The sequence below is a fragment of the Sander lucioperca genome, chromosome 11, assembly GCF_008315115.2.
Source record: "Sander lucioperca isolate FBNREF2018 chromosome 11, SLUC_FBN_1.2, whole genome shotgun sequence".
NCBI lineage: Eukaryota > Metazoa > Chordata > Actinopteri > Perciformes > Percidae > Sander > Sander lucioperca.
Window position 1 is genome coordinate 19,924,477 of NC_050183.1, and position 27,212 is coordinate 19,951,688.

The 27,212-nt window shown below is 40.4% G+C and overlaps 1 protein-coding gene across 1 annotated transcript; it reads left to right on the forward strand.

Moving 5' to 3' along the window:
- LOC116038126 lies at nt 1-25,650 on the forward strand. Its single transcript, XM_036007422.1, has 31 exons — nt 1-307; nt 2,027-2,284; nt 2,893-3,162; nt 4,109-4,372; nt 4,549-4,809; nt 5,523-5,789; nt 6,373-6,633; nt 6,806-7,066; nt 7,530-7,790; nt 8,557-8,817; nt 8,901-9,161; nt 9,981-10,238; nt 10,327-10,587; nt 11,120-11,169; nt 11,340-11,550; nt 13,283-13,543; nt 13,855-14,115; nt 14,205-14,465; nt 15,061-15,321; nt 15,506-15,766; nt 15,857-16,111; nt 16,768-17,031; nt 17,308-17,568; nt 18,347-18,607; nt 19,180-19,440; nt 21,436-21,693; nt 22,401-22,661; nt 23,083-23,370; nt 23,803-24,039; nt 24,675-24,740; nt 24,864-25,650. Exons 1-31 carry the CDS (start codon nt 1-3, stop codon nt 25,148-25,150), a joined length of 7,716 nt encoding a protein of 2,571 aa, XP_035863315.1. The 3' UTR covers nt 25,151-25,650.
- The last annotated feature ends 1,562 nt before the right edge of the window (nt 25,651-27,212 follow it).

The window sequence follows — 27,212 nt, forward strand, 5'->3', positions numbered from 1 at the left end:
ATGGATCAGGATGTTTCCTCTAACCCCTCTCTTTGCTCTCTCTGTTCAGCTCCGTGTGTGCCGCAGAACGTACAGAGCAACCTCGACTGTCTGTCTGCTGTCCTCAACGTTACCTGGCAGTCGGCGGGTGACGTCTCTCAGTTCCGCACCTCCGTGGTGAGCAAAGATCATGTCAACATCTGCCAGACGAATAAGAGTCACTGCGTAGTGCGCAACATGCAGTGCGGTCTGACCTACAACGTCACAGTGGTGGCCCAAGATGAGACCTGCAACAGCTCCCAGAGCCTCACAAAGCAGGTCCTTACAGGTGGGTAAAACTTCAGGTTATTGTTACAAAACATGTGACTACAAACAGATAGAGGTATAAAGGGCATGTCTGTCTTTTTCTCTGTGCCATTTTAATGTTGCTGCTGTATGAAAACCTTGAATATCCAAAATTTTGTCTTTTTAAGTACAAAAAGTTTATCAGATCTAAAAATGATTCAAAAGACTAAACGACAAAGAGTTTTCTCAACTAGGGGTGGGAATCACCAGAGGCCTTACGATACGATATCATCACGATACTTGTGTCACGATACGATATTATTGCGATTTTAAACATGTTGCAATATTCTGCGATATTTTTTTTCCAACTTCAAATTTTTCCCAATTTCAAATGATTTGTTCATCTCACTTCAATGTTATTGCCGCAAAATGGGATTGTCAAGCAGACAAACTGACCAACACATATATAATAATAGATCGATACTTGGCGTCTGTGTATCGATACAGTATTGCCACGGAAAATATTGCGATACTATGCTGTATTAATTTTTTTCCCCCACCCCTACTCTCAACCTTAAAGATCCAGTGTGTAATGTGTTTAGTTGTTCATTATCAAAATCTGTGTTGCCCGTATACAAACTTTTTCATAAATATTTACCACCACCATCAATTTCAAGTATTCCTATTGGCTTGAAATTTTAAATTTGCATTTGCATGAACTGGGGTAGACGCTCCATATTCATGCGGCATCTTGAAATACGTTAGCCTGTAAGGGACATACAGGACATACTGCTCCGCCTTTCGCGTTTTCTTGAAATACGTTAGCCTGTAAGGGACATACAGGACATACTGCTCCGCCTTCCGCATTTTCGCTGTCACATGATAAACTCACAGGTGCTGCTAATGCTGCTAATGGGTATCGTAGCTTCCCGGCCCCGGCAAGTTTGAAGAAGGAAACATGGAGGACCACACGTATTCAAAATCCAAATTTAAGGAACAGGAGTCTTCTTCGCTCAGAAAAAGAAAAAGGATATTGAAAAGAGCAAGAGACTGGCTTTTTGAAGCGTGAAGGCTACCGTAGCTGTAATACGTACTTTGAACTGTGTGGTGCGAGAGAGTTGATTGCGATATATGATCTCAACGCTAGATGGGAGAAATTCCTACACATTGGACCTTTAAAGAAAAGCAGCAAAACATGCATATTAGGTCGTGACTAGGGCTGCCACCTCTTAGTCGATTAGTCGACTAATCGGTCGTTTTGGTCTTGGTCGACTAAGATTTCTTTAGTTGATGAGTCATTTTTTTATGCTTATTCATGCTTAATTACTCATTTCCAAGAACCTTATGAGCACATTTCTGGTAAGCACAAGATTTAAAGTGGTACTTTTGCAGGATTAATTGTGGAGAAACTCAGTTTTACAGATGGTTCATTAACTACATTTATATTGTGCTTTTCTAGTCTTAACCACCTCTCAAAGAGCACAGCTCTGTCGATTACATCAACTAATCAATTAATCGACAAAATCATATAAGTGTTAGACGACTAAGAATTTCTTTAGTCGAGGACAGCCCTAGTTGTGACGCTTTCAAATGACAGCAGAAATACATTCATATTCCAATTTGGGAAAAAAATAAGTGGCCTTGTTTAACTTCTATTTTCTTTTAAAGAAAGAAATTATATGACAAGGTGTTTGTGCATTAGTTTTACGGTCTTCTTTTATCTTCACCTCATCTTCTTCTCTTCTTCAACTCTTCATCTCAGCTCCTTGTCCTCTCCCGACCTTCTCCCCCACTGTCAACTGTACCACCGGCGTTGTTTCTGTAACTTGGAATAACAGTGTGCCGGGGGTCGTGTACATGGTGTCGGCGGTTGACGCCACAGGTCGCCGACAAAACTGCAGCGGCACAAACGGCTGTGATCTTAGCACGCTGAAGTGCGGGAAGGAGTACAACATCACCATCACACCATCCAGGAATGAATGTGTGGGCAGAGACAGCCCCACAAAAATGATCAAGACAGGCAAGGAACAATAATATTTTAGTTTTACTTAAAGAGACAGATGTTCACTTTGTCTACAAATAATGTCCTTTTATTTTTCTTTTATTCCATTTTATCTTCTATTTTAGTTTATTCTTTTTAAATCCTATTTATGCGTCTTCTTATTCGACTTCCACTTTATTTTATGTCTTGTCTCAGTGCTTATTCATTGATTGCATTACAAAAAGGAATACTTTAAATTTGTGTATAGGGACGGTGTGCTTTCACCGCCTGATTGACAAAATATATGTCAAACTTAAAAGATTGTTTAAATTTTAGGCTAAGATTAAAATGTGGCATTATTTTACTTCATGTTATGTTTTTAAATTATACGTAATAGTAGTACTGACTGTAGAAGTAACTGTTCATGAACCCTGCGTTTCTACTATGAAGCCATTTGCCACTGAAATGTTAAAATGTTAAAGTATGTAGTCATTTTTCTAATACACAGCAGTAATGCTCTCATACCCAACTTTTTGACAATGTGAAAGCAGGTGAATAAACTTCACTGTCGGGGTTTAAAGCATACTATGTGTAGTAAAAATCACTACGCACAACTCATTTTCTGACCTGTTGATGTTTACCTCCAGTTCCCTGCGTACCTTACCTGTCCGACGTGGAGATTGACTGCCTGACAAACTCAGCCTGGGTGATGTATGAGGAGTCTGCCGGGGGTGAGGAGTACGTCGTCATGGCGACAGACAGCCAGGGTGACATCCAGACATTTGAGTGTAATTCCACGTCAGATGGGATTTGCGATCTTCCGCCGCTGATGTGCAGCCAAAACCTCACTTTCACCATCAAGGCCCGCGACCAGCAGTGTCCCAGTGCACCCAGCAACGCTGTCACAAATGAGACTGGTAAAGTAAAAATACAAGGAAACTTTAAACACTATAAACAGTATTGATCAATTAAAAAACGAGAGAACAGGAAGTCACAAGTATAGCACAGACATATTGTGCTGTAACTATTGATATTGTCAATGTCCAACCAAAAGGGTCTGCTTGCAGGAAAAGGGGAGATGCAAAACCTGCTCTGTATTAAAGTAAAGCTCTATCTACTTATTTGCTTTATTCATTCATTCATTAAAACATGATGTTTCAGAGATTATCTGAATGCCACATTTTAATAAATCTAAAATGTCTTGTTTTAGTGAATAAATAGAAGAATATTTTTCTCCAGAGCATGTTTTGCAACTCCTTTTTATTACTTGGTGATATGATTACAATGAAATTATTTTTTAAACTAATAAGCAAAAAAATGAGTTGTTAAAATATAAGTTTAAATGACTCCAACTTGCTTGAGTAGTAGCATCAAAAAGGGTGCTGTGGCAGACAGAAAATGCATGCCTCCCTCCATATCTGACCTAGAGACCCTGAGATAAATAAAGGCATCAATTTCAATCAGCATTGTCTAAGTTCTCTCCAAAGAAAAGCTAATGCCATTAGAATAATTTGAAAGACGCTATATTCAAATAGAAATCGAATATATAAACTATACATGTGGCTTTAGTGGTAGAAATGAAGATATTAGCTACTCTTCTGAAAATAATCACTAAAGTTAAACATTTTCAGAGAAATGTAAAGCCAGCTAAATGGCTAAGATCTATTCTTTCAATCTAATCTAGCTCTCATGAGGGTTTTCTAGTGAAATGTTTTTCTAGCCTCTAATAGCAGCCCCATTTGTTGATTTCGTACCTCTTTGTTATGCATTCTTAAGTACACATCCAAGGTTTATGACATAAAAGGGCGATAGTCAGGAAAGTTTATTTTGAATTTGAACCTCAAAGTGCTTCTCCTTCCCCAGCTCCCTGTCCTCCTGAGGACGTAAAGAAATCAGTGGGCTGCGACAATCGCACGGTCGGCATCACCTGGTCAGCTGTTCCCGGTGCGCTAACGTACACGGCCATGCTGGAGCAGATAAACGGAGGAAGCACTTCCTGCTGCACCACGTCAGACACCGGATGTGGCATCCCCAATCTGCCGTGTGGAGAAATGTACATTTTGCAGGTTATGGCAGAGGGACGAACTTGCAACAGCTCCCAGAGCGATGAGGACATTGTCATGACAGGTACATACTGTACATGTCACACACACATGCATACACACTCCTATTTTTATAAATCGTCAGAAGAATTTGGAATCAGCAAATTAAATAATTACAGCTACAGAGGTCAGAACTTGTTACAAACAATTAAAATTGAAAAAATATAGAAATAAATGTCTATATTGACCTCTCCCCCTCAGTGCCATGCGTTCCTCAGAACCTCAAAGCCAATCTGAGCTGCAGCAACAATGTGGCCTCCATGTCGTGGAACAGCAGCAGGTTAGGACAGGTTTACAGAGTGAAGGCTGTGGCTGCAGATGGCCACATGCACGAGTGCAGCTCCTTTGAGGACCAGTGTGATCTGACAGGTCTGCACTGTGGACAGTATTACACAGCTACCGTGGTGGCAGAGAACCAAGACTGCAAGAGCAAACCGAGTGACAGTGTGACATTTAAGACTGGTATGTAAAGACTTTCTCTGTTAAATTATGAAATACTATTTTTTTTGGTTTCTACTTGTAGTGCTCATTTTTGTTTCTTTTCATCTAGAGTAAGGGACAGCTCATGCTATTTCTCCCATTGAAAATATATTGCAAATATAAAGTAAACATTATCACAAATCTTATATTTGCTTTAAAAAAAACCTGTTTGACATTTTGGGAAATAAGCTTACTTTATTTGCTTTGGAGAGTTGGATGAGGAGATGGATACCACTCACATGTCTGTATGGTGAACATAAAGCTGGGTCGCGTCTTGTTTGTTCTATCTGTACAAAAACTGAAATGTGAAAACAACAAGTTGTTGTTAGCACGCCTAGCCGAGAAATAGCCAGGATCGTACTCCTGTAAAACCAATACATTATGTTTATTTGGTGCTAATAGGTTGGAGAGAGCCAGACTAGCGATTTCCCCATCTTTATGCTAAGCTAAGCTAACTGGCTGCTGCCTGTAGTTTCATATTTACCGCAAAGACGTGATAGTGGTATCGTTCTTCTCATCTAACTCTGGATAACCAACAAGAATACTTCACAAAATGTAAAATTATTTCTTTAACTTCAGGTATGATTATAATTATAACTTCATAATCAATTCAGTACTCGGTAATGAAAAACTCTTCAGGGTAACAAAGGAAGCCTTTAGCCCTACACCGCATCTTCTTTATCTCTTCTCACTAGTGCCGTGCACCCCTGCAAACATCTCCTCTGCGGTGGCCTGTAAGGACAACAGTCTGACTGTGTCCTGGTCTAACAGCTCAGGAGCCGACTCCTACATTGCCACAGTGCAGGACAGTATCGGTCAGACCACAACCTGCCAGGGCACGACTGAGGGCTCCTGCAATGTGACAGGACTCGGCTGCGGTCAGATCTACCACGTGTCCGTGGTCTCCTCCGATGGATACTGCGACAGCCCGCCCTCCACTACTGTGGTTGATACACCTTCAGGTACAGATTTTAAGGCATCAAGAGGAAATGGTTTACACTTGGAATAAAGGCTTTCATAGTTTCTCTTGGAGTTGAAGAGATTCTTTGACCCAGTTAGGATTATGAAACCCTTTCAAAATCTTAATGGATAATGTAAAAATAATTCGGTAACACTTTACTTGAAGGTATCTACATAAGAGTGACATGACACAGTCATGACACATGAACCCTAACCCTAACTCTAACCCTAACCATAACTTGTCATGACAAAAACCGAATGACACTTACTAAAAGAAGCGTTATGTCATAAATGTTTATGACTTTTAGTTTATAATGTTTATGACACGTTCATCACAGTCATGTCACTCTTATGTAGATACCTTCAAGTAAAGTGTAACCATACATTTTATTCTAGCTAAAACTAAAATTTAATCTTGCAAAAATCCACTAAATTTAAATGACAATGTGTGCTATTAAAGCCCTTGCTTTGTAATTGTACTAAAAAAGTTTTTAATTTTTTTTGGATTGATTCTTTTTTTTCTAGTTATTTTTAGACATCACATTAAAGTCATGACTGTCATAACTGTCTTACGTGTTCTCTCAGTTCCCTGTAAGCCAACAAATATCAAGGCAGTGATGGACTGCTACACGCTGATGGCCTTGGTGGAGTGGTACCCAAGCGATGGAGCTCTATCGTACATCGTCATGGCCACCACCGCTTCAGGCCACAATGTCACCTGTAAGGCCAACACAACCTACTGTAGTTTGGAAGGGCTGCTTTGTGGCAAGAGCTACTCTGTCTCTGTGAAAGCTGTTGGACAGACCTGCAGCAGCATCGCTTACTGGACAGGACAACTGGTCACTGGTGAGCAACACACAGGGTTAACAAAGCTGCATGCACGCTTGAAGTCTCCCTCCACTCAGTAATGTGTTTATATTATTGTAACTTCACTTGGATGTTTGACCTCCACTGTACAGAATGATGGATAACATAGTCTTATTTACTCATCAACACTTTCCTCCATCCTCTCTTCCAGAGCCGTGCATCCCTATGCACATCACCACTGAGTACAGCATGACGATCGGCCAGGTGCTGTGGGACACGGCCGCTGGTGCGGATTCCTACACAGTTCAAGGGGTAACAGAGCAGGGCCTGATAGTCTCCTGCACCACCCCAGGCACCAACTGTGCCCTGTACAACATGAACTGTGGCCAGACGTACATCATCAACGTGACAGCAAACAATGACGTGTGCCAGGGCGTGTCCACCTCGACCGAATCAGTTACAATTACGACAGGTGAGAAAACGCGTTGATAGAACATGAAAACAAACAAATCTGCAACTATTCTGACAGATGTTTGAGTCAATTATCAAGCAAAACATAGTCAATATCAGTTTTGGAGTAGTGGTTGGACAAAACAAGACATTTGAGAGCATCATCTTCAGTTTAAGAAATTGAAATGGACATTTATCACTGAAACGATCAATCAATTTATCTTGGAAATAATCAGCAGATTAACCAAAAAGGAAAAATAATAAGTTAGTTGCAGCTGTAGGACAGAAAACATGTATGTAATTTAGACTTAATGTGTCATTTTTGGCATTTGAAGTATCGATTCATGTAAATATTATGTTTCAAAGTATTAAAAATATGGAGATTCATAGATAAGGAAGTGTATTTGTTGTTTTTTATCATGCAATATAGATGAAAGATACTATCAGCATCCTTCAACCTGTTCTGCCTCTTTTTCCGCCCTAAGAGCCTTGCCCTCCCAACGATGTGCGGACCAGTGTTCAGTGTCAGAGCGACGTGGGAATCGTGTCGTGGGAGGCCAGCTTTGGTGCGGTGGGCTACGAAGCTCGTCTTGCCGGGCGCGATGGCCACTCTCTGTCCTGCTACACCAACGACACTTTCTGTAATGTAAAAGGCCTTCACTGTGGAGTCGTCTACTACACCCGAGTCATGGCCATCGGAGAGACACTCAACAGTAGCCTCTCCACTACTGTCCTGCTGGTCTCAGGTATATGGTACTCAAACACTGTCTTTATTTTAGTAGAATATTATGCTGAATACTCTTCGCCACACCTTGTACCTGTAGTTTTCCACTATAGTGAATCTATCTGATAGGTATTTCAAGTGAAAATATTAGATATGAGAATACACATAGGTGAAACTTTTCAACCCGTCTCCTACATTTCTCCTGTGTACTAAAGCTATAACTTTATTTGGTTTAGAAACACTTTATTTGGTTTTAAATAGCACACCTCTATTTAGCTTAAATTACCAACTGGGCCTTAGTAAAGAAGAGAGACCCATCTGAGCACAATACAGGTTTCAAATAATAAAAAATCGGCTTTGCAAATATTTTGAGGGAGGAAATGCACTTAACACAACAGCCTTAATACACACAACACTTTTTGGTGAGAAATAGTAAATGTAAACATAACTGTTTGTTTAGAGGAAACCTCCACAGGGTACCTTTTTTAAATTCCGATATTGGATATGGACAGATGGATGTAGAAACTAACCCTTAAGAGCAAAACACAATTTATTAAACAGCAGTGAGCATGCTCTGTCCAAAGAAAGCTGATGCCAGAAAATATAGGGTTAGTGCATTATGTGCAGTCTACTGACATCATCTGGCATGCAGTGTTGCCAACGTAGCCTTCTTACAAGATTTGGAAATTTTAAAACCTTGGAGAGCCTAAGATCAGTGCAGCTTTAAAATGTGATCATTAATAATTGCATCAATTTCCTCTAAGTCATCCCGTCCTTCGTATCTCTAGCTCCATGTGCAGCTGGGAATGTGGCAGCTAATTTGGATTGCTACAACAACACAGCCAAAGTCTCCTGGAGCTCAGCTAATGGAGGAAACTCCTACAAGGTAACTGCCGTAGGAGCGTCTGGCCACTGGGCTTCATGCGAGACCGCCGAGCTGCAGTGTGATTTGACTGTGTTGCAGTGTGGTCAGATGTATAACGTCAGCCTCACAACCATCAGCGAACAATGCCAGACCGAGACACTCACGAATGTCACGTTCAGCACACGTGAGTTAAGCAACATCTCATTCCAGAGTAGTTGAGAGTGGAGAGAAGGAGATCACTGATACTTAACAAAACATATCATCCAGGGCCCTGTAAACCTCTGCGTGTTGGAGTGGACCTGCAGTGTGGGATGAATACAGCCACCATGTACTGGGAGGAAAGTGGGGGAGTGGAGCTCTACATGGCTACTGCCAACAGCAGCATGGGGATGACTCTGAAGTGCAACTCCACCAACTCCACCTGCCAGTTCCCAAACTTGTACTGCGGGAAAACCTACACATTCTCTGTAACTGCATACAGTAAGATGTGTTACAGTGAAATCAGCAGAACGGTGGAGATTCAGACAGGTAGGGCTCATCCTCAATTAACTATTTGGGTAATCGATTGATTGACTGATTGACTGATTAACTGATTGAGAGATTGGGTTTTTTGTTACATAAAGATAGAGATGGAATTATCCTTCTGATCATGCAAGTACACCCTCATTACAGTTTAACTAAATATTCCCAGTGCTAGTCTACATCTGTATTACTTTTTGTAATTTTATTGATATAATGTCAATCTTTGTGGTTCCTTTAATTAGCTTTTTAAGATTTCTCTCGTCTCGATTCATTTTCTTTCATTTTGCATGCAACAGACCAAGAAGGAGCCACAGGTTTAAATGTTTTACAAAGGTTTCCACAGTACTCAAGATCAACTTTATTTCATTAAAACTGTGGAACCAAAACACCCAAAATGTTATACTAGTTTAGTTTTTTTATTGATATTTATTTATCATTTAAAAATATTTCTCATTTTGTCTATTAAGTTGCTGTCTGTCACCCAAATATGTAGTTACTGTATTATGCATTTATCTGGCATTAGTACTTTTTTTTTTAAACAATCCGTTTTTGAGTGAATAATCACTGCAAACGATTCATCGATTCATCGATAGGTCGATTGCCAGACAATCCATCTGCAACAATTTTAATAATTTTTTCTAAAAGGTTTGGAGAGAAAAGTACAACAATTTATTTGTTCCAGAAAATTTAAATATGAATAATTTTTGTGGTTTTACTGTTCTATGATAGTAAACTGAACATATTTGGGTTTGATGAAGTAACAAGCATGTCAGATGCAAAGGTCACATCAGAACTAAAATAAGTGTCCAACTACTCCTTCTCCAGACCCCTGCCGGCCGACTGGCCTGACAGTCACTGGGTCCTGTAACAACGAGACAGTGGTGTTGGATTGGTTGGTGGCTCAAGGGGCATTAGTCTACGTGGTGACAGTCACAGGAGACCTGGGGTACGCCACAGCTTTCCAAACCAATATGACAAGAGTAGAGGCTCAGCTGCCCTGCGGACAACTATTCATCTTCAATGTAACAGCTCAAAATGATCGATGTGACAGCGCTGTGAGCCTGCCTAAAAAATTCAAGACAGGTATGAGTCTCATTTATATTTTCTGTCTAATGTGGTGTACAGTATAGTAAGTTTATGATGATGCAGCAACAATACACCTTCTCCTCAGGTCCCTGCGTGCCTGAGCATGTAAAGAGCTTTACACAGTGTGAGAACAGTCTGGGCTCGGTCAGCTGGGGCAAAAGCGATGGGGCCGAGTCCTACATGGCCATCGCAATAGGACTGGACGGCCACACCCACATGTGCACCACAAACACCACCAGCTGCACCTGGGACGACTTGCACTGTGGAGAGCAGTACACAATTCACGTCATTGCAAACGACTACCTTTGCAGCAGCACGGCGAGCAACAGCACTTCAATACGAATGGGTAAACTTTTTTTTTTTTCAGACTACACTCGAGCGTTATGTCAAAACCTGGAAGTTTTACCTGGGAATTTTTTATGCCACACATGTAAATGAATAAACAAACTACAGACTGGAAAAGGAAATTTTGCATAATCATAGCAAATTAAAGGTTAAAGGGAAGTCCAACAATAATTGGGCAAATCTATCAGGCTTGAGTGCTCTTTAATTTTATTTATTTTATTTTATTGTTTAAGTAATTATTTAAGTAAAAATGCCAAACATTCCCCTGTTCTAGCTTCTACAAAATAATGATTTGCTCTTGCTTTTATTCTGTTTTACATCATTGTAAATGGGTTATCTGTAGGGTTTAAACTGTTGGTAAGACAAAACAAGACTTCATCACCTTGGGCTCTGGGAAATTGTGACAGGCATTTTAAACTTTAACATTTTCTGACATGATTGAGAAAATAATCAGCAGATTAATCGAGAATAAAAAATGATCATAATTTGCCGCCCAAATCACAACTAAACTTTTTTTCGTCTTCTGTTTTTAGCACCCTGTATTCCTCAGAACTTGAAATCATCTCTGAACTGCACAATGAAGGTAAATATTTTACTTTTACAAAATGTTTCTCTCAAAGCTCCTTCTCAGGAAATCAACTATTCCATCTACATTTCTGCCCTGTGAAGCACTTTTGTTTTGAAAGAGGCTAAACAAATAAATCAATTATTATATAAACTGAAAATAAAAATATATTGTCACCTGTTTCGTAGGTGGGATCGCTGACCTGGAATGCCAGCGCAACTGCTGAGTTTTACGCTGTGACGGCAAAGACCAACAATGGCCACCAAGTGCAGCTTAGCACCAATGAAACCTGGACCTTCATTTCTGAGTTCCTGTGTGGCCAGGAGTACTTCCTGTATGTTCAGGCAGTAGACTCTGTGTGCACAAGCCTCCCCAGTCAGCCATCAACGCTCGAGTCAGGTAGATTCCTATTCCATTAAGCCAAAGCACTGGTTTTCAAAGTATTAAACACGTCAACTGTATTTCCGAAAGCTCGACTCTGATGACCCAAAGTTAAAGTAAAAGGGCAACTAGGGCTGCAGCTATCGATTATTTTAGTAATTGAGTATTCTACCGATTATTACATCGATTAATCGGATAAGAAATACTTTTGTTTCATTGAAGAGCAATAATATACAATAGTTTGGTTTAATTTTCGGAAAAAAAGCAACATTTGTATTGCCTACGTTACTTACAATATCATCTCTCAAAAAACTAAACATTAAGTGCATTTAAGTGCCATATTACATTGTTTTTAAAGAAAACATTTTCTGAAATGCAATAACAACCTCAAACTAAGGCATACATTAAACATACATAAACATTACCTTAAGCTGTGCAACTTAACTTTCAGAACTACAAGTTTCAACCTGAGACTGATCTGTATATAGGCCTATATGTAAATATTAGTTATACTCAATCTATTTTCATTTATATATTTGATTACAATGCTACACAGCTCTGTTACACTTATGCTAGTAGATCGTTGATCAGCTGTTTCTCCGTGAAGAGAGAGTGAGAGAAAATGGTGCACAACAATCAGCTGTTTTTCCGAAGAGATAGTCAACAAGTCGGCTCTTTAGATCAAATTGTGGTCACCACTACGTATTTTCTTGTCTTTGATTTTGGTAGTTGTTGTGTTTGGTGTAGTTTCATCGTCCATACGACTCTGTGATTTACTTTTGTTGGTTCCGCTTCGTGGAATGGATGATTAAGTTAGACTCAATGTTTTCTGTTGAGATGCTGAAGCATTGACGTCGTGCTATTATTGTGGTAAGCTAGTTCGATTTCGCAGTAGACACACTGTACAGAGTTTTCATTTTAATTACGTTTGAACTGATTCCAAACTTTGGACACTTTGTCGGTTTCTCCAGCCTGTCTCTTCTCTTAGCCACTCACTATTTACGCTTTCTTCATTTTGTAATCTGCGCCGTCAGTCATGACATGTCGCCAGAAGCGTCAGCTTGGTGTGCAACAGTAATAATCAATCAAAAACACCGTGTGTGATACAACATAACATTGATTAAACGAAGCTTCGAGGCAAATCATTTTTGCATCGAGGATTTTTAGTAATCGAATTATTCGAGTTACTCGAGTAATCGTTTCAGCCTTAAGGGCAACACATATTACTATGTGCAAATTCTGTTATTTTCAAAGTGCACATACAGGTTTAACATTCTTAATTGTAAAGTTACTCTATATTTTGTAACTGTAGGATTATTTATTGCAAAATTTGAATGACTACTAAGTTCTTATTCCTTAAATTCAATTATCTATTTTAATTATTTATTTAACTTCTTTTAGAGTTTCAAACCACCTACATTTGAAAGATATTTTACTGAGAAACTGCAGTTGACAATAACTGGTTAACATTTTTGTATTGGTGTTCAATTTAGCATCTGTCGTGACCCATTATCAAGTTTACTCATATAGACGACCCAAAATTACAAATTAGTCTCAGAAGGATTTGAGAGCTGTACAATCTACAACACCCTCTGTCCTATAGGGAGAAACAGACACAAACTGGTGGATTGCTCACCAACAAAATACACTCTGCAACACTGATATTAACCTTAGATCCACAAACAAGGGCACTTCTGCTTATTCCAAAGTCAGCCTGCATCTAACAGTCTATTATCCTTCCTTACCTCAGAGCCCTGTCCTCCTACCGGCGTCTCCAGCTTCATGAACTGCATCTCTAACATCGCTGTGGTCTCGTGGAACAGCTCGGCTGGGGCGGACTTCTACACTGCCACAGTGACACAGGGAGACGGCCAATCACAAAGCTGCTGGTCTGACAGCAAGCAGTGTGGCATGCCCAACATCAACTGTGGACAGAACTACACAGTGACGGTCGTTGCCTCGAATGAGAAGTGCAACTCTGATACCAGCCAGGCTAACACACTGCAGTCAGGTGAGACATTCAGGACGATGTTATACTGTAAACTTCTTTCATGCCTTTTTAATTCTGCAAACTGCAAATACTTTTGGTCAATAGTTTAGGTGGCTTTGAGGTAAGAAAATGTATATAACTGTCTGCAAAATAGTCCCAGTGGTGTCTTATTGTTGCCTGAACTGTGATTTAGATTTTAGTTTTCTATGTTCAGTTCATTCAATATCAGACATCTTTGAAATGAAGGCTTATTTAGACGATCTCAAACTTCTTGCCACTCCACAATTAGATATTTAAACATACTACAATCTCCTCCACCTGCCTTTCTCCAGTGCCCTGTATTCCTACTGGCGTGGATGTGAAGATGGACTGCTCTACTAATAAGGCTCTCGTGTCCTGGATTTCCAGCAAGGGCGCCCTGTCTTACAAAGTGACGGCTCAGAGCACACAGGGAGCCATGTCCTTCTGCCAGAGTACAAAGCTAATGTGCACCTTGGCCAACCTGACCTGTGGGCAGGACTACTCTGTCCAGGTGGTGGCGCAGGATGATATTTGCTCAAGTTTACCGAGCCAAGCTACAAAGTTCGCATCAGGTAAAACAATTGGATGGACATAAATCACCTTTGGATGTTAAAATTAATTGAGCTACTACAGTCCTCCGTTTCTTCCCTCCCTCTCTTAGTTCCCTGCACACCTAGCATCGGTTCAGTGGTTCTGGACTGCTTCACCAACTCGGCCCTCTTGGACTGGGCCTACGCCGAGGGTGCCCTGAACTACACCGCTACAGCCCAGACCTCTAGCGGCCATGTTTCCACCTGCACCTCCAACTTCACCAACTGCGAGCTGATGGACCTGCAGTGTGGTCAGACCTATAATGTTTTCACTGTGGCCTCAAATGAAAATTGCAGCAGCCCTCCAAGCACCATGTTGCAGGTGGAGTCAGGTGAGCTCTAAAAAAAAGCACCTTTACTCAGTTTAATGAAATTAGAGTTGAGGGGCAAGGATTTTAAATACAGTGGTAATTTAACACCAACTAAAATGTTGTTTTCTTGACCTGTAGTGGCTGAAATTCTCATCTTGCTGCAATAGCAGCATATGGGTGTGTTCAGTATATACTTGACATCAGGTGTAAAGCAGCTACGGGTCATTATTTTCACTTCGTATTTCCCCAAAAGAAATTTTGTGAGGTTTTTATTTTCGAATTTTGACAAATGTGAAAACACAGGTCAAAAAGAATCAATAAACAAAACTGTTGGTGAAAATTAGATTGTAATAAGATACAATTTAAATGCACACATTATTTTAATCATCTATTTTAAAATGTCTTTTTGCAACAGGAAAAAAGTAATGGATGTGTGGTGTGTGATTTTAGCCAGAAGAGGTCAGCCAAATGCATTTTTTAGCTTGGTGTTACCATATTCCGTAAAGTCGGGCAAATCTATGTTCAATAAAAGACATCTTATAAATGGCCCATAGGTCATCCTCTACCTGGCAAAGTACACAACTAGCAATCAATCCTTCTCACTTTCCTCCTCCAGTGCCTTGTCTCCCTGGCGATGTTGTGACCGTGCTGAACTGCTCTACCAACACAGCCCTTGTGAAGTGGCAGGCCAGCATAGGGGCCGATTACTATATTGTCCAAGCCTTCGGTGTGGAAGAACATGAATCTGGCTGTGAGACAGACACACAGTCCTGCGTCCTCCCAGACCTTATGTGTGGCTTCACCTACAACATCAGTGTGATTGCTGTCAATAGCATGTGCAATGTATCGCAGAGTGACATGACACAGCTGCAAGCAGGTGAGGACCATCGAAGAATAGCAGCATGGTAGACGTCTCTGTTACAGATTGGGCTAATTTAATTGTGCTAACCGTGTTGTGTTGTCTTTATTGGCGCTGATATAACTAATAATCGATAATTATTGGACCTATATTGATCCTGAATCATTATGCAAGATTCATATTTCTCTCTGTGCCCGTGCAGTGCCCTGTGTACCACAGCAGGTGAAGGCCCAGGTGGTTTGTAAGTCTGGCGCTGTGGCGGTCTCCTGGGAGCCCAGCAAAGACGCATCATTATACACCACAGTTGCCCAGGGCAATGGTGGCTACGCGTCAACGTGCAAGACCAACGGGACAACATGCCTCTTCAATGACTTGCTGTGTGGCCTAAACTACTCCATCACTGTTAGTGCTTCAGATGAGACGTGTAGCAGCGCTAGAAGCTCTGCTGTGCAGCTCAACACAGGTAGAATCAGGTGTCAGGCATATTGCATGTCATATTAAAGCTCTATTTATACCTGTCGTCATTCATACCCATCTGTCTTTCTGTCTGTAGTGTCATGCGTACCACGGAATGTAACAGCAAAGATGGTGTGCAGTAATAACACAGGCGTTGTGTCATGGGAAGGAGAGGGTGTGTACTCCTACATGGTGCAAGCTTTTGGGCCCGATGGCCACAAGATGCAGTGTAACAGCACCACAACCAATTGCCAGCTACCCAACATGCATTGTGGCCAGCTCTACAACCTGACAGTGACAGCTCAGGATGGACTGTGTGACAACAGCCGTGCCTACCTCAACCTGCAGTCAGGTACGTTTTTCAGTATGACAAGTGTCCTTTTCCATGATGTTATGTTACGGTTTAAGTTGTATTGGTTGTCTGACATAGAATAAATTAAAACAGGTTTATTAACCATTAACAGGGGGGGTCCCATCGCCAGGTCCATTTTGGATGTGGTTACAAGTTGGTAGAATACCCAGATTTTTTAAGGTCAAGTCTTTTATTTCATCGTCTAACTTAACAGCAAAACATAAAAAAGGGCTAACCCACAATGTGTGGGCACCCTTGTTACCTCAGAAATAGAGGTTTTGCCAGACAGAATACATATTACCACTAAAAAAGAGAGATCAAATAAAACTCTGAATTTAAGAAATCTAAATTAATTAATAAAGCATTTAAGAAGTGTGTTGGACTTGTTGGGTTTGTTAAACCCACTTTGGAGAATCAGGAAGGCACGCCAAAGTCATCAAGTAGGATTATAATCTTTGTCCATCAGTTTTCTTTTCAGGCTCCCCTCAGAAAGAACAATTTAGTGTTTAATATTTGCTTGAGTAGACAGAACCCTTCAAACTGTAACTGTGAACTCTGCACTTTGTCACATGCGAATTATCTCATCTCTCATATGGATATTAAGCAAAAGGAACTCTATTGTCTCACTGCTCGTCTGTCCTCTTTTTCTGTCCCAGTGCCTTGCAGGCCAACCTACGTCAAGGCTTCCCTATTGTGCTACTCAAACTCTGCTGCAGTGACATGGGAGCAAGCCAGTGGAGCGCTCTCCTATCTTGCCGTGGGTGTTACAGCAAACGGAAGCTACCAGACTGAATGTAACAACACCATGACCTACTGTACTCTGAGAAACCTGCAGTGTGGACAGACCTACAATGTGAGCGTGTTCAGCCAGGATGAGTCCTGCTCCAGTGTGGCGAGCGACAAGGCTTACATGCGGACAGGTATTGTAAACATGGGGGGCCAAATACGAACTCATTGCAAAGGCTTGTTGTGACTTTCTATATATAGTGATGACAGTGTTATTCATTGTTATGGGGTAGAGTTGGTGGTTTCAAAAGTGCTTTTCTCCTGTGTAAATTTGCTTTTAAAGTTTTCTCTTGATCCCTTTGAACCTCAATGTTTCTCAATATAGCAACATAGAAATTGCCTAGTTTGACAATGCTATATTAACCTGCCTCTTTGCTTTTCTCTGCCTCTCCCCTCTTTCTTCCTCTCAGCCCCCTGCGCACCCCAGGATGTGGCTGTTAATACACAGTGTGATGATGGTGCCATGAATGTGTCATGGTCCCCCAACCCCGACGCCCAGTACTTCCACGTAGCAGCAGTGAGCAACACTGGGGCAAGACTCTACTGTAACTCCAGTAACACTTATTGCAACATAAGCGGTCTACCATGTGGACAGAAATACAACGTGACTGTGCTGTCCGTGAGAGATGACTGTGAGAGTAAGCCCAGTGCTGTGGTAAAGACTTCCTCAGGTAAACTTCAATTTGTTCAATTGCAAAATTGCATGCTTAGCAGGCTCCAGATTTTCCACAAGGGGACGCTGAGCAGTTATTATCAGATCAGTTCTAAACATGCCAACCTGCGCCACCTATAGTAAAGAAGTAGCTGCTACAAACACTTGCGCCAAATGAAGGCAAGGAGTGTTGTTTTTTTTTTGTTTTTTTTTTATTTAGCTGCTGTTTGTGCGTGTTTGCATGTGCTTTTTGTGTGTTTTACAGTTTCAATTTAAACCGTTTGGGAAACACACTTATTCAGTTTTTGGTTTCGAGAAGATTGATATCACGCTCATGTATGGAGCTGGTGGCAGGAGACAGTTATCCTACTGTAGGTGACTACCAACACCTCTAAAGCTCACTACGTAACATGCTGTATCTCATTTGTTTAATCCTTACACAAAATAAATACATTGGGGGGAGTTACATGCTGTAACTATTTCTTCCTATTCTCAAAAAGATGGTGAATAAGTGTTTTTCTTACCACCTGATTAAAAACTCAAATCATTTATATAAATATTGTAGATGGTGCACCTTGGCATGTATACATAAACTGCTGCTGCTGCGTTTCCATATGACACAGGTTATCTGCTGCTGACACAAAACAATTCCATGTGAGATGACATAATATACTGTAGTATAATATAATATATATAATAAAAATATACCAACCCTATGCTTCTGGAGAATGTCTTTAAACAGAAAAGGAAATAAAAAGTAAAGGGTGGAGGTTTAAAATTCTGAATTCCCTCCACAGCTCCATGTGTGCCCAGGAACGCTGAGGGCCATCTGGACTGCGTATCAAACTCTGCTTGGGTGGCGTGGGATGCCTCAGAAGGAGCTCTCAGCTACTTTGTGCTGGCCAAAGGGGTCGGAGGTCACAACTCCAGCTGCACTACCACCACCTCTCCCTGTAATGTCCCAGATCTGAAATGTGGAACGCGTTACACCTTCCACGTCACTGCTGTCAACAAATACTGCAACAGTAATCACAGCACCCCCTTTGAACTCGAGACAGGTATTCAAAAATAAAATAATCTTTACTCGCAAAATACCAATTTTAAAGTGAAGTGCTGAAGTGTTGTCTTTGAAAGGTTACTAGGAAAATGATCTAGTAAGCATCACACCATATTAATGCATTACCAAACACTAAATAAAATGCTAAATCTCTTTCAAAAAGTACTGTGTACTACAAGTACTACAATGTCAGTCAGTGGTTCCCAACCTTTTTGGCTTGTGACCCCTTAAAATGAATGTATTCACCAAACACTGACTTTTCTTTTCATTTGACTCATTGTTACCAGTAAAACTATTCAGTGTTTCCCAAAAAAAAACAAAGATTTGAGTGAAAACCTAAAAATGTCTTTCAATTTGTGTAGCAAAATAATGGTTTTACTTCTTTTCCATCCTAATAATCTTCTTGGGACGCATTGAATTTGACAAGACAGCCTCTCTGACAGACTATAATAAAAGGATACAATGCTTAAGTTTCTCTCAAATTTACTGCCACGGAGAGCTATTTCATTTCATACTGGTAGTGTTTTCTGATGCTAATCTTTTTTATTCCTGTCCTCTTTTCCTGTCCCGTAGGTCCCTGTGCTCTAAACTCCGTTAGTGTAGTGACAGAATGCGACAGCGACACAATCCTGGTTAACTGGGAGATCACGAAGGACGCACCGCTCTACCTTGTGACCGCTGAGGGCCATGACCAAACCCTCATATCCTGTAACAGCTCCTCCAACTCATGTGTACTCCCAGATATCCGCTGTGACATGCAATATAGCATCATAGTATCAGCTTCTTCTGATAAGTGCAGCAGCCTCAGAAGCCCACCAAAGAAGATCCAAACAGGTATTTTTCAGCTTACCAGTACAGTCTGATTCAGTTTATCACTCACTGCCAAAACAACTCTTGATCTCTACATAAATGAAGTGCTAGTTAATCGTGTAGAAGAAGCAAAGCTACTTAGAATCATCTTATACAACAAATGATCATGGGTAAAACACATAGATAACATGGTCTTGCTGTAATCAAGAAGTATCTGACATTTTTGACACAAGATACAGCGAATTTCAACAAAGCTTTAATTTTAAAAACACTGGATTAAAAAATATAAAATACAAGACGTTTCAGTGTTTATCCAAACACCTTCATCAGTTGTTTAGTGTGCACAGGAAGTAACTCTGGCCTTAATACACAAGGCAGTCACATGATCTCATGGCATGAAGTCACATGACTGCTAAAATGTAGTCCATTTGTGTTGCCAGAGAAGATGGTGTCCCAGCAGCTACAGATGATGCCCCTCCCCCTGCTTAAGAGGTGGAGCAGGATGGTGTATCTGTAAAGCGCCTGGGAATGGTTTCCAGAACCATGTTGTAGGCTGAAGACAAATGATGTCTCAACCCACCTCCCCTATTTAAAGAGGGTCGCTCCACTTTAACAAATATGGCCTCCTTGACGCCTCTTTCAAACCACCTATCCTCTCTGTCCAGGATATAGACATCTTGATCTTGAAAACTGTGTTGTTCTTTTTGTAGATGAGTATAGACTTCTGAGTCTTGTCCCGAGGAGTTTTTTCGTCTGTGTTGATACATGCGTCGGCTGAGCGGCTGTTTTGTCTCTCCAATGTACAGATCTTTACACTCCTCCTTGCATTTGATCGCATACACCAAGTTGCTCTTTTGATGTTTTGGAATCTTGTCCTTGGGGTGGACTAGACGCTGTCTCAGTGTGTTGGGACACCCTCTTCTCTGGCAACGTGGTCATGTGACTTCATGCCATGAGATCATGTGACTGCCTTGTGTATTGGGGCCAGAGTTACTTCCTGTGCACACTAAACAACTGATGAAGGTGTTTGGATGAACACTGAAACGTCTTATATATAACGTATTTTTTATTTTTTAATCCAGTGTTTTTTAATTTAATTAATCTCCATAGACAAGATACAGCGAAGCAAGTTATTCTGACCTTGGTTTTATCCCATCTTGATTATTGCCGCAGCAGTATGGTCAAGTACTTCTGCAGGTTATATGAGAAAACTACAAATTGTACAAAATAGAGCTTCTTTTATGGATCTTCGCTGTGGATTATAATCTAATGTTGCCATGAACGTTAAAAGCAGATTACTGTATTTTTATTTAATATATATATTTATTTTTTTATTTAATATATAACTGTCAGTATTGATATGCATAACTATTATACAGTACAAGACATGCAGTAGCAGGGCATTTTATATTATACAAACTAGAAAGAACACACAAGTGTGTGTAATTATGGTGATCTTACAGTGCTCATATTATGCTCATTTTCAGGTTCATAATTGTATTTAGAGGTTGTACCAGAATACGTTTACATGGTTTCATTTTCAAAAAACACCATATTTTTGTTGTACTGCACATTGCTGCAGCTCCTCTTTTCACTCTGTGTGTTGAGCTCTCTGTTTTAGCTACCGAGTGAGACATCTCACTTCTGTTCCATCTTTGTTGGGAGTCGCACATGCACAGTAGCTAGGTAAGCACTGCTAGCCAGTCAGAAGCAGAGTATGAGGGAGTGCCATGCTAGGCGAGCATTATAACGTGTGTTACAATGTGACGCACGTTTGTCACGGAAGTAAAGGCTGGACTACAATAGAGCTGTTTGGAGCAGTTTGTGAACAGTGTTTTCTGTTGGAGATGGAACGTCCCTTTGGGGTGGACTTTGGGCTTTTTCACTTTGGAAGCCTATTACATGCACAAAAATATATACAACACAATAACGGAAAGGGAAAATGCCAAAAAGCATAATATGAGCACTTTAATAAACAAAAACAAATATTTAAGGCTTATATTTGGTCTGTCTCTTTAGCGCCCTGTGTCCCAGACAATGTGACAGTGTTAGCATCATGTGAGAAGAATGGCGCCAGAGTGACGTGGGGACAATCCCCTGTGGCTACATCCTACCTTCTGACAGCCACAGGAAGGGATGGACATGTTGCAAGCTGCAACACTTCAGTAACCAACTGCAACCTGACTGATCTGCACTGCGGACAGACGTACAGCTTAAACATCACTGCCAGTGGAGACAACTGCACCAGCAAGCCCCGCACTTCATCCTTCAGAACAGGTAGAGATAGACATTTTAGTTTATTCCATCAGGATAATCCACTCAGTATTAATACTGCTTTCATTGGGCACATATATCAAACAATATGACAATAAGACAATTAAAGCATCAAACAGATGTTGGATGGATTTTCTGCTTTTCTTGATCTGAATCTCTTCAGGTTTTGGACAGTTTTTCTGACAAAACAAGGGTGAGGTGGACATTTTTCAGAATGTTCTGACATTGTATAGACAATACAAATAATTAATTGGCGAACTATTGAAATTTCAGAAGCCAGCTAATTGGAGCAGAGTCCTCAGGGAAATCGTGCCGACATCTTCTATTTTGATACTGCAGTTTTATCTTTTCATGCCATAATGAAATAGTAATCAATTCCTGGTGTTTGAAAAGTAACTTTTATTGTTGTTCTGTTATTGTACTAATCAATAATAATCAAATGATGCACCATCTAGCTGCTACAGTCTACTGTTTGGTTTCTACATTACCACCAAGTTAAACTGACTGAAGGAACAGTGCAGCATACTGGATTTTACACTTACTAGTCACCAGTCTTGATTAGATTAATGCATCGAGCTACTTTCCTTGTTTAGATTTTTTTTAACTCATAACCAACAAGGATGGGTTAACATTATACCTAAAATGTCAGACTGCAGGCCAGCTTCCTGTCTGATTTTCTAATAGGAGTTGTTTTCTCTCTGTGGTCGCAGTGCCCTGTGATCCCTCTGGTCTTGCAGTGGATATTAATTGTGGGACCAACTCTGCCATGCTGTCTTGGGGTGCCAGTGAGGGCACTGTGGAGTATTTGGGCTTTGCCCAAGCTATGGATGGAGACATGCTCTACTGCCACAGCACTGTCCCCTTCTGCACCATTGAAGGCCTAGAATGTGGTCACGTTTACAATTTCTCTGTTAAAGCCTCAAATGGTGTCTGCAACAGCTCGCTCAGTGCACCTCTGCAGGCGGGAGCAGGTAAATATTAGAGATCAAAAAATAAAATTCACTTTCATTAATGCTCCAATTAGTAAATTGAGCACAAATTCATTTTTACATAAACAAAATATGTGGATAAACAAGTGTACGTTGATGTTAAAATGTTAAGGCTTGCTCAAGTATAATACAAAAATAAGTACACAATAAGTTGGTTGTTACTTCCCTGCCATTTGGTTTAATACCAACAATACAGCTAGTCTAGTGGTAAACATATTGTAAAAATCAGTATATCATACCGAGAAGTCCAGACAGAAAGTTGTAATTCTTTAAAATGTGTTTTCAAAGGACTACATTTAACAAGTGGTATGCTGGTAGACTACACATGAAGAACAAGAGTTAAAAGTATTCTACTGGTCTAATTCCAATGTTAAAATACTGACTTAACCTCTCACCACCTCAGCTCCATGCGCTCCGACTGCTCTGAAAGTCCGAATGCAGAAGATAGGCCAAGCTCACTGGGCCATGACGTCATGGGACAGCGTCAATTGTTCCGACGTTGAGTACCTTGCGGAGATAACCGGACAAATCCAGAACAACCCACAAGCCCTGATGGATGTCTTTTCCTACTGGCTGCCCAGGAGATACTTTGAGTTCCCAATGCCTTGCAGCACAGCTTATAACCTCACTATACGCGCCAGAAACTCAGGCGGGGTCAGCAAGCCATCCACTGCCTTTACTGGAGTCACAGGTAACTTTACACTGTACTCATCCTTAACTTTATACAGATAGTGAAGAGTGTTTTAGGGACCTTTACATAGTTATAGGTGTTTATTAAAGTATATTTCAATAATGTATTTTTCAACAATTGTAGTGGAAGCCGGTGTATAAATAGACAATAAATGACAATATAGTAAAATACAGTTGTAATAATATAATATGAGTCTTCATAGGAAAAGTTATAATTGTTGACAAATACTGTACATTTATAAACACTTAAGTGTCTTAATATCTGCTAACAACTACATTATAGTGTTATAAACCATTTATTTAATGCGTGTGTACTGCTTATAAATGCTAAATGGGGGGAACTAAAGTAAAGTGTTACCTAAAAATGATGATGCATGTTTTAAATACAACATCCCGCAGGCCCTGTTAACAGCATTTTCACACTCTTTCCCAGTCCCCTGTTCTCCACAGAATGTGAGATACAGTGGTAACAGAGACTCTGCTGTGCTTTCCTGGGATGCATCAGTGTTTGCCACAAGGTACACTGTCTACAGTGTGTCGGGGTCAGGCCATGTCGAGCTTTGCAACACCACTGGGCTCTACTGCCAGCTGACCAACTTCTATCCTAACGCCACTGAAGTGACAGCAAGCAATGCAGTGGGAGAGAGCATCCCTAACCGAAATATTACAGGTCAGACGCAGGGTGAAAACATCTGCGGCACAACACACTATTCAAGGAATAATCTTTACATGATTTCATACAATTTTATCAGTTTCTACAAGCCTCAACTTATTTTGTCAGTTAATTGTAGCATTGACCGGCATGAAATCGACATGTCAGACTGCCCTGCCGGTCGCCGGTCATGGCCAAGCACGTGAAAACCGGCCAATTCCGGTCACTGGCCGGTCTATCGGTGCATCTCTAGTAACCGTGTCCTTGTAATTTTGCATTACAAATGGCTCTTATTTTGTCCCATTTCTGTTCATCAATAAATATGATATATGAGGGCTTGGTTATTATATTAATGCATGAACAGTTATTCATTTAGTTCATCTTACATGTCTGACATAAGGGAGTATAAATGTACAAGGTTCAGTAAGGTCCTGCATAAATTGCAGTCAGTCACCTGAATTTGAAACAAATGGGAGATGAAATGGATCACAGAAATCCATCAAAGTATTTGACTGTCCCTCACAGAAAACAATGCTGTGTTAACTAGTAAACAGCTGAAATTATCACTGCTGCCGAATCTAACTAATGTTTATAATTACCTCTACATTTAAAATATATAAATGTTCTGACGAGTATGTTCTCACCTTTCTCAGGTCCAGTACAAGCTCGCAGAAGAAGAGATTTGCGGGCCAGTGAAATCTTTGCCGATTTTGACAAAGGTAATTGTAGTTTTATTACATAACTTAGAGATAGTGTGAATCATGTTAATGAATCATGAATCTGAAGTCATAGGCCTTTACTATGACACCAGTGTTCATTTCTCACACATCTCTCTCTCTCAGATCTTGAAACCCCAGAAGTGACTGTGACAGTAAGTGGAGTTTCCTTGTATGTGAATTGGACGACAGTGAAGGATGCGACAGAGTACACACTTGTGATTGAGGAGGAACAGAAAGACCAGGAGGCCATTCAGCCACCTATAGTGAGAACCACGGAAGGTAATTTTTACAAAGTGACTGACCTCGAGCCTTGGACCACCTACTGCATCAGGCTGGCAGCCAAAAACACCATCAAGCAAAGCAACTACTCCATTAGGCCAATATGCAGAAGCACTGGTGCCTCCAAATGAACCACAGATCCACTTATTAAATAGACACTGGACTCAGCAGAAATAAGGGTTATAGTTTTCTTCACTCTGTAGCATCCATAACATAACTGTTAACAGTTCAATCTCTACAAACTTTAGAAGGAAAATTGTAAAAAGAAAGTAATTACAACTACAAAGCTACAGCATCATTCTTCTGTTTGGGGTATGTCTTACATACCACGAATACATTGTGATCAAACCTGAGGAGAACCTTTAAATTTGAATGCTTATGAATCTTTGTTAGCATTAGCATATATACATTTTCATTATTTTGGCTGGTATCATAGCATAACAATGTATTGCTGAAATTCTATTTATCAAAAATGGTTTTATTTTCGAGATAGGTTATTAAGATTCTCTGGATGATCGTTAAACTAAAAAAGTAGTGTAAACAAATAAACTCATAATTTATCAAGCGATATTTTTTAAAACCATGCAGTATACTGTATTTCCTTTACTGTACTGTATATGTACTATGTGACTTCTCAGACACGTTGACAGATCTTTTTTTTTTTTATTCTTTCAATCCCAGATATGAAGGAATAAAAAAAATCTGTGAAACAATAAAACACCCCTCTGTTTAAACATTAGTGTTCAATGTTTTCTTTTTTTTAAATCAACTGTGTGTGTTTCTATCTAAAGCTTTGACTAATTATTGCAGCCCTAGATAGACACACAGGTACCTGTGGAACACATCAGTAACTCACATTGTTAACATAGACCTCAATGACTAATACTGGCATTCACTCCATTTGGCCATTTAATCGATTAATGCCACATAATGTAGTTTGTTTGTGTTTTCTTTCTTTCTTTGCAACTTAAGGCTACACCTCATTCAAATAATTTAACAGCTTCTCTGAACCAAGGGTGTTAAAATACATTATCTCCACTGGCAAAGGTTGTTTCAAAAGTATAGAGGTTTACATCCTGAATATGTTTCTTTTTGCTGTCCTACCAAAGAAATTACATGTATACAGTATGTCACAGCCTTGAACTTTCACTGTGTGTTCAAATGTACCTCACCATCAATTAGACTGGCTTCACCTTCATAATATAAATCGGTTTATATAACAGTATATTGCGTATCGCTACATGATCTTGGCCCCACGGGAACCTGACCGCAATATCTGAAGGGTGACAATGTCTTTAACTGCTTTTCTAAACCAGGGGTAGAAAAAGGCATGGATCAGAGGAGTAAAAGTGGAGTTACAAAGGAACAACCAAAGTTGAGGTAATGAATTTACACCAGATGAGGTGTCCTGTCCTGCTAGAGAAGTAATGTAATGTGGACCGAGACAAAGTATAAACACAAAAGGGTTATACCACAAGTTCTAGCAGCCCTAATCTCAGATTTCTTAACAGTTGCAGTTGATTTGACAGCTGAAATTTGAGACCGCATGGCACATGGCTGGGTAACAGCCACCACAAAACTCTCATGCTCTCACCGAAAAAGGTCAGGTCTACTGCACCTGAAATGTAGTTCATGGCAACTAAACATTCTTTTTATTTTTTAAAGATTTTTTTGGGGGCTTTTCCACCTTTAATGGACAGGACAGCTAGGTGAGAGAGAGGCGGAAGACATGCAGGAAATCGTCACAGGTCGGACTCGAACCCTGGACCTCTGCGTCGAGGCATAAACCTCTATGTTTATGTGCGCCTGCTCTACCAACTGAGCCAACCCGGCCACAACAACTAAACATTCTTGATAGCAGGAATCAGACAAATCTATTTGTGACAAGTGATCTTTCAGTAATATAAAGCCGTAAATAACAGAACCAACAGAGACACACAGATTTGAACTCTGCTTGGTGTTACCGTGGAAGAATAGCGAAGAGGATCACAAAAAGCCACATAGCTGTCGACTGAAATGAGCACCATGCTCCCAACAGAGGAAGAAGGGAGGGTGAAGCTCAACAGGTAGAAAAGAGCACAAGGGATTTTACCCAGAAATATGCAGGACTGCAGCATGATGATTCTAGCTGGCATCACTGCAAGGCCCACGAGCAGTCGGACACAGCCAGGGAGAGGAGGATGAGATTGGTGG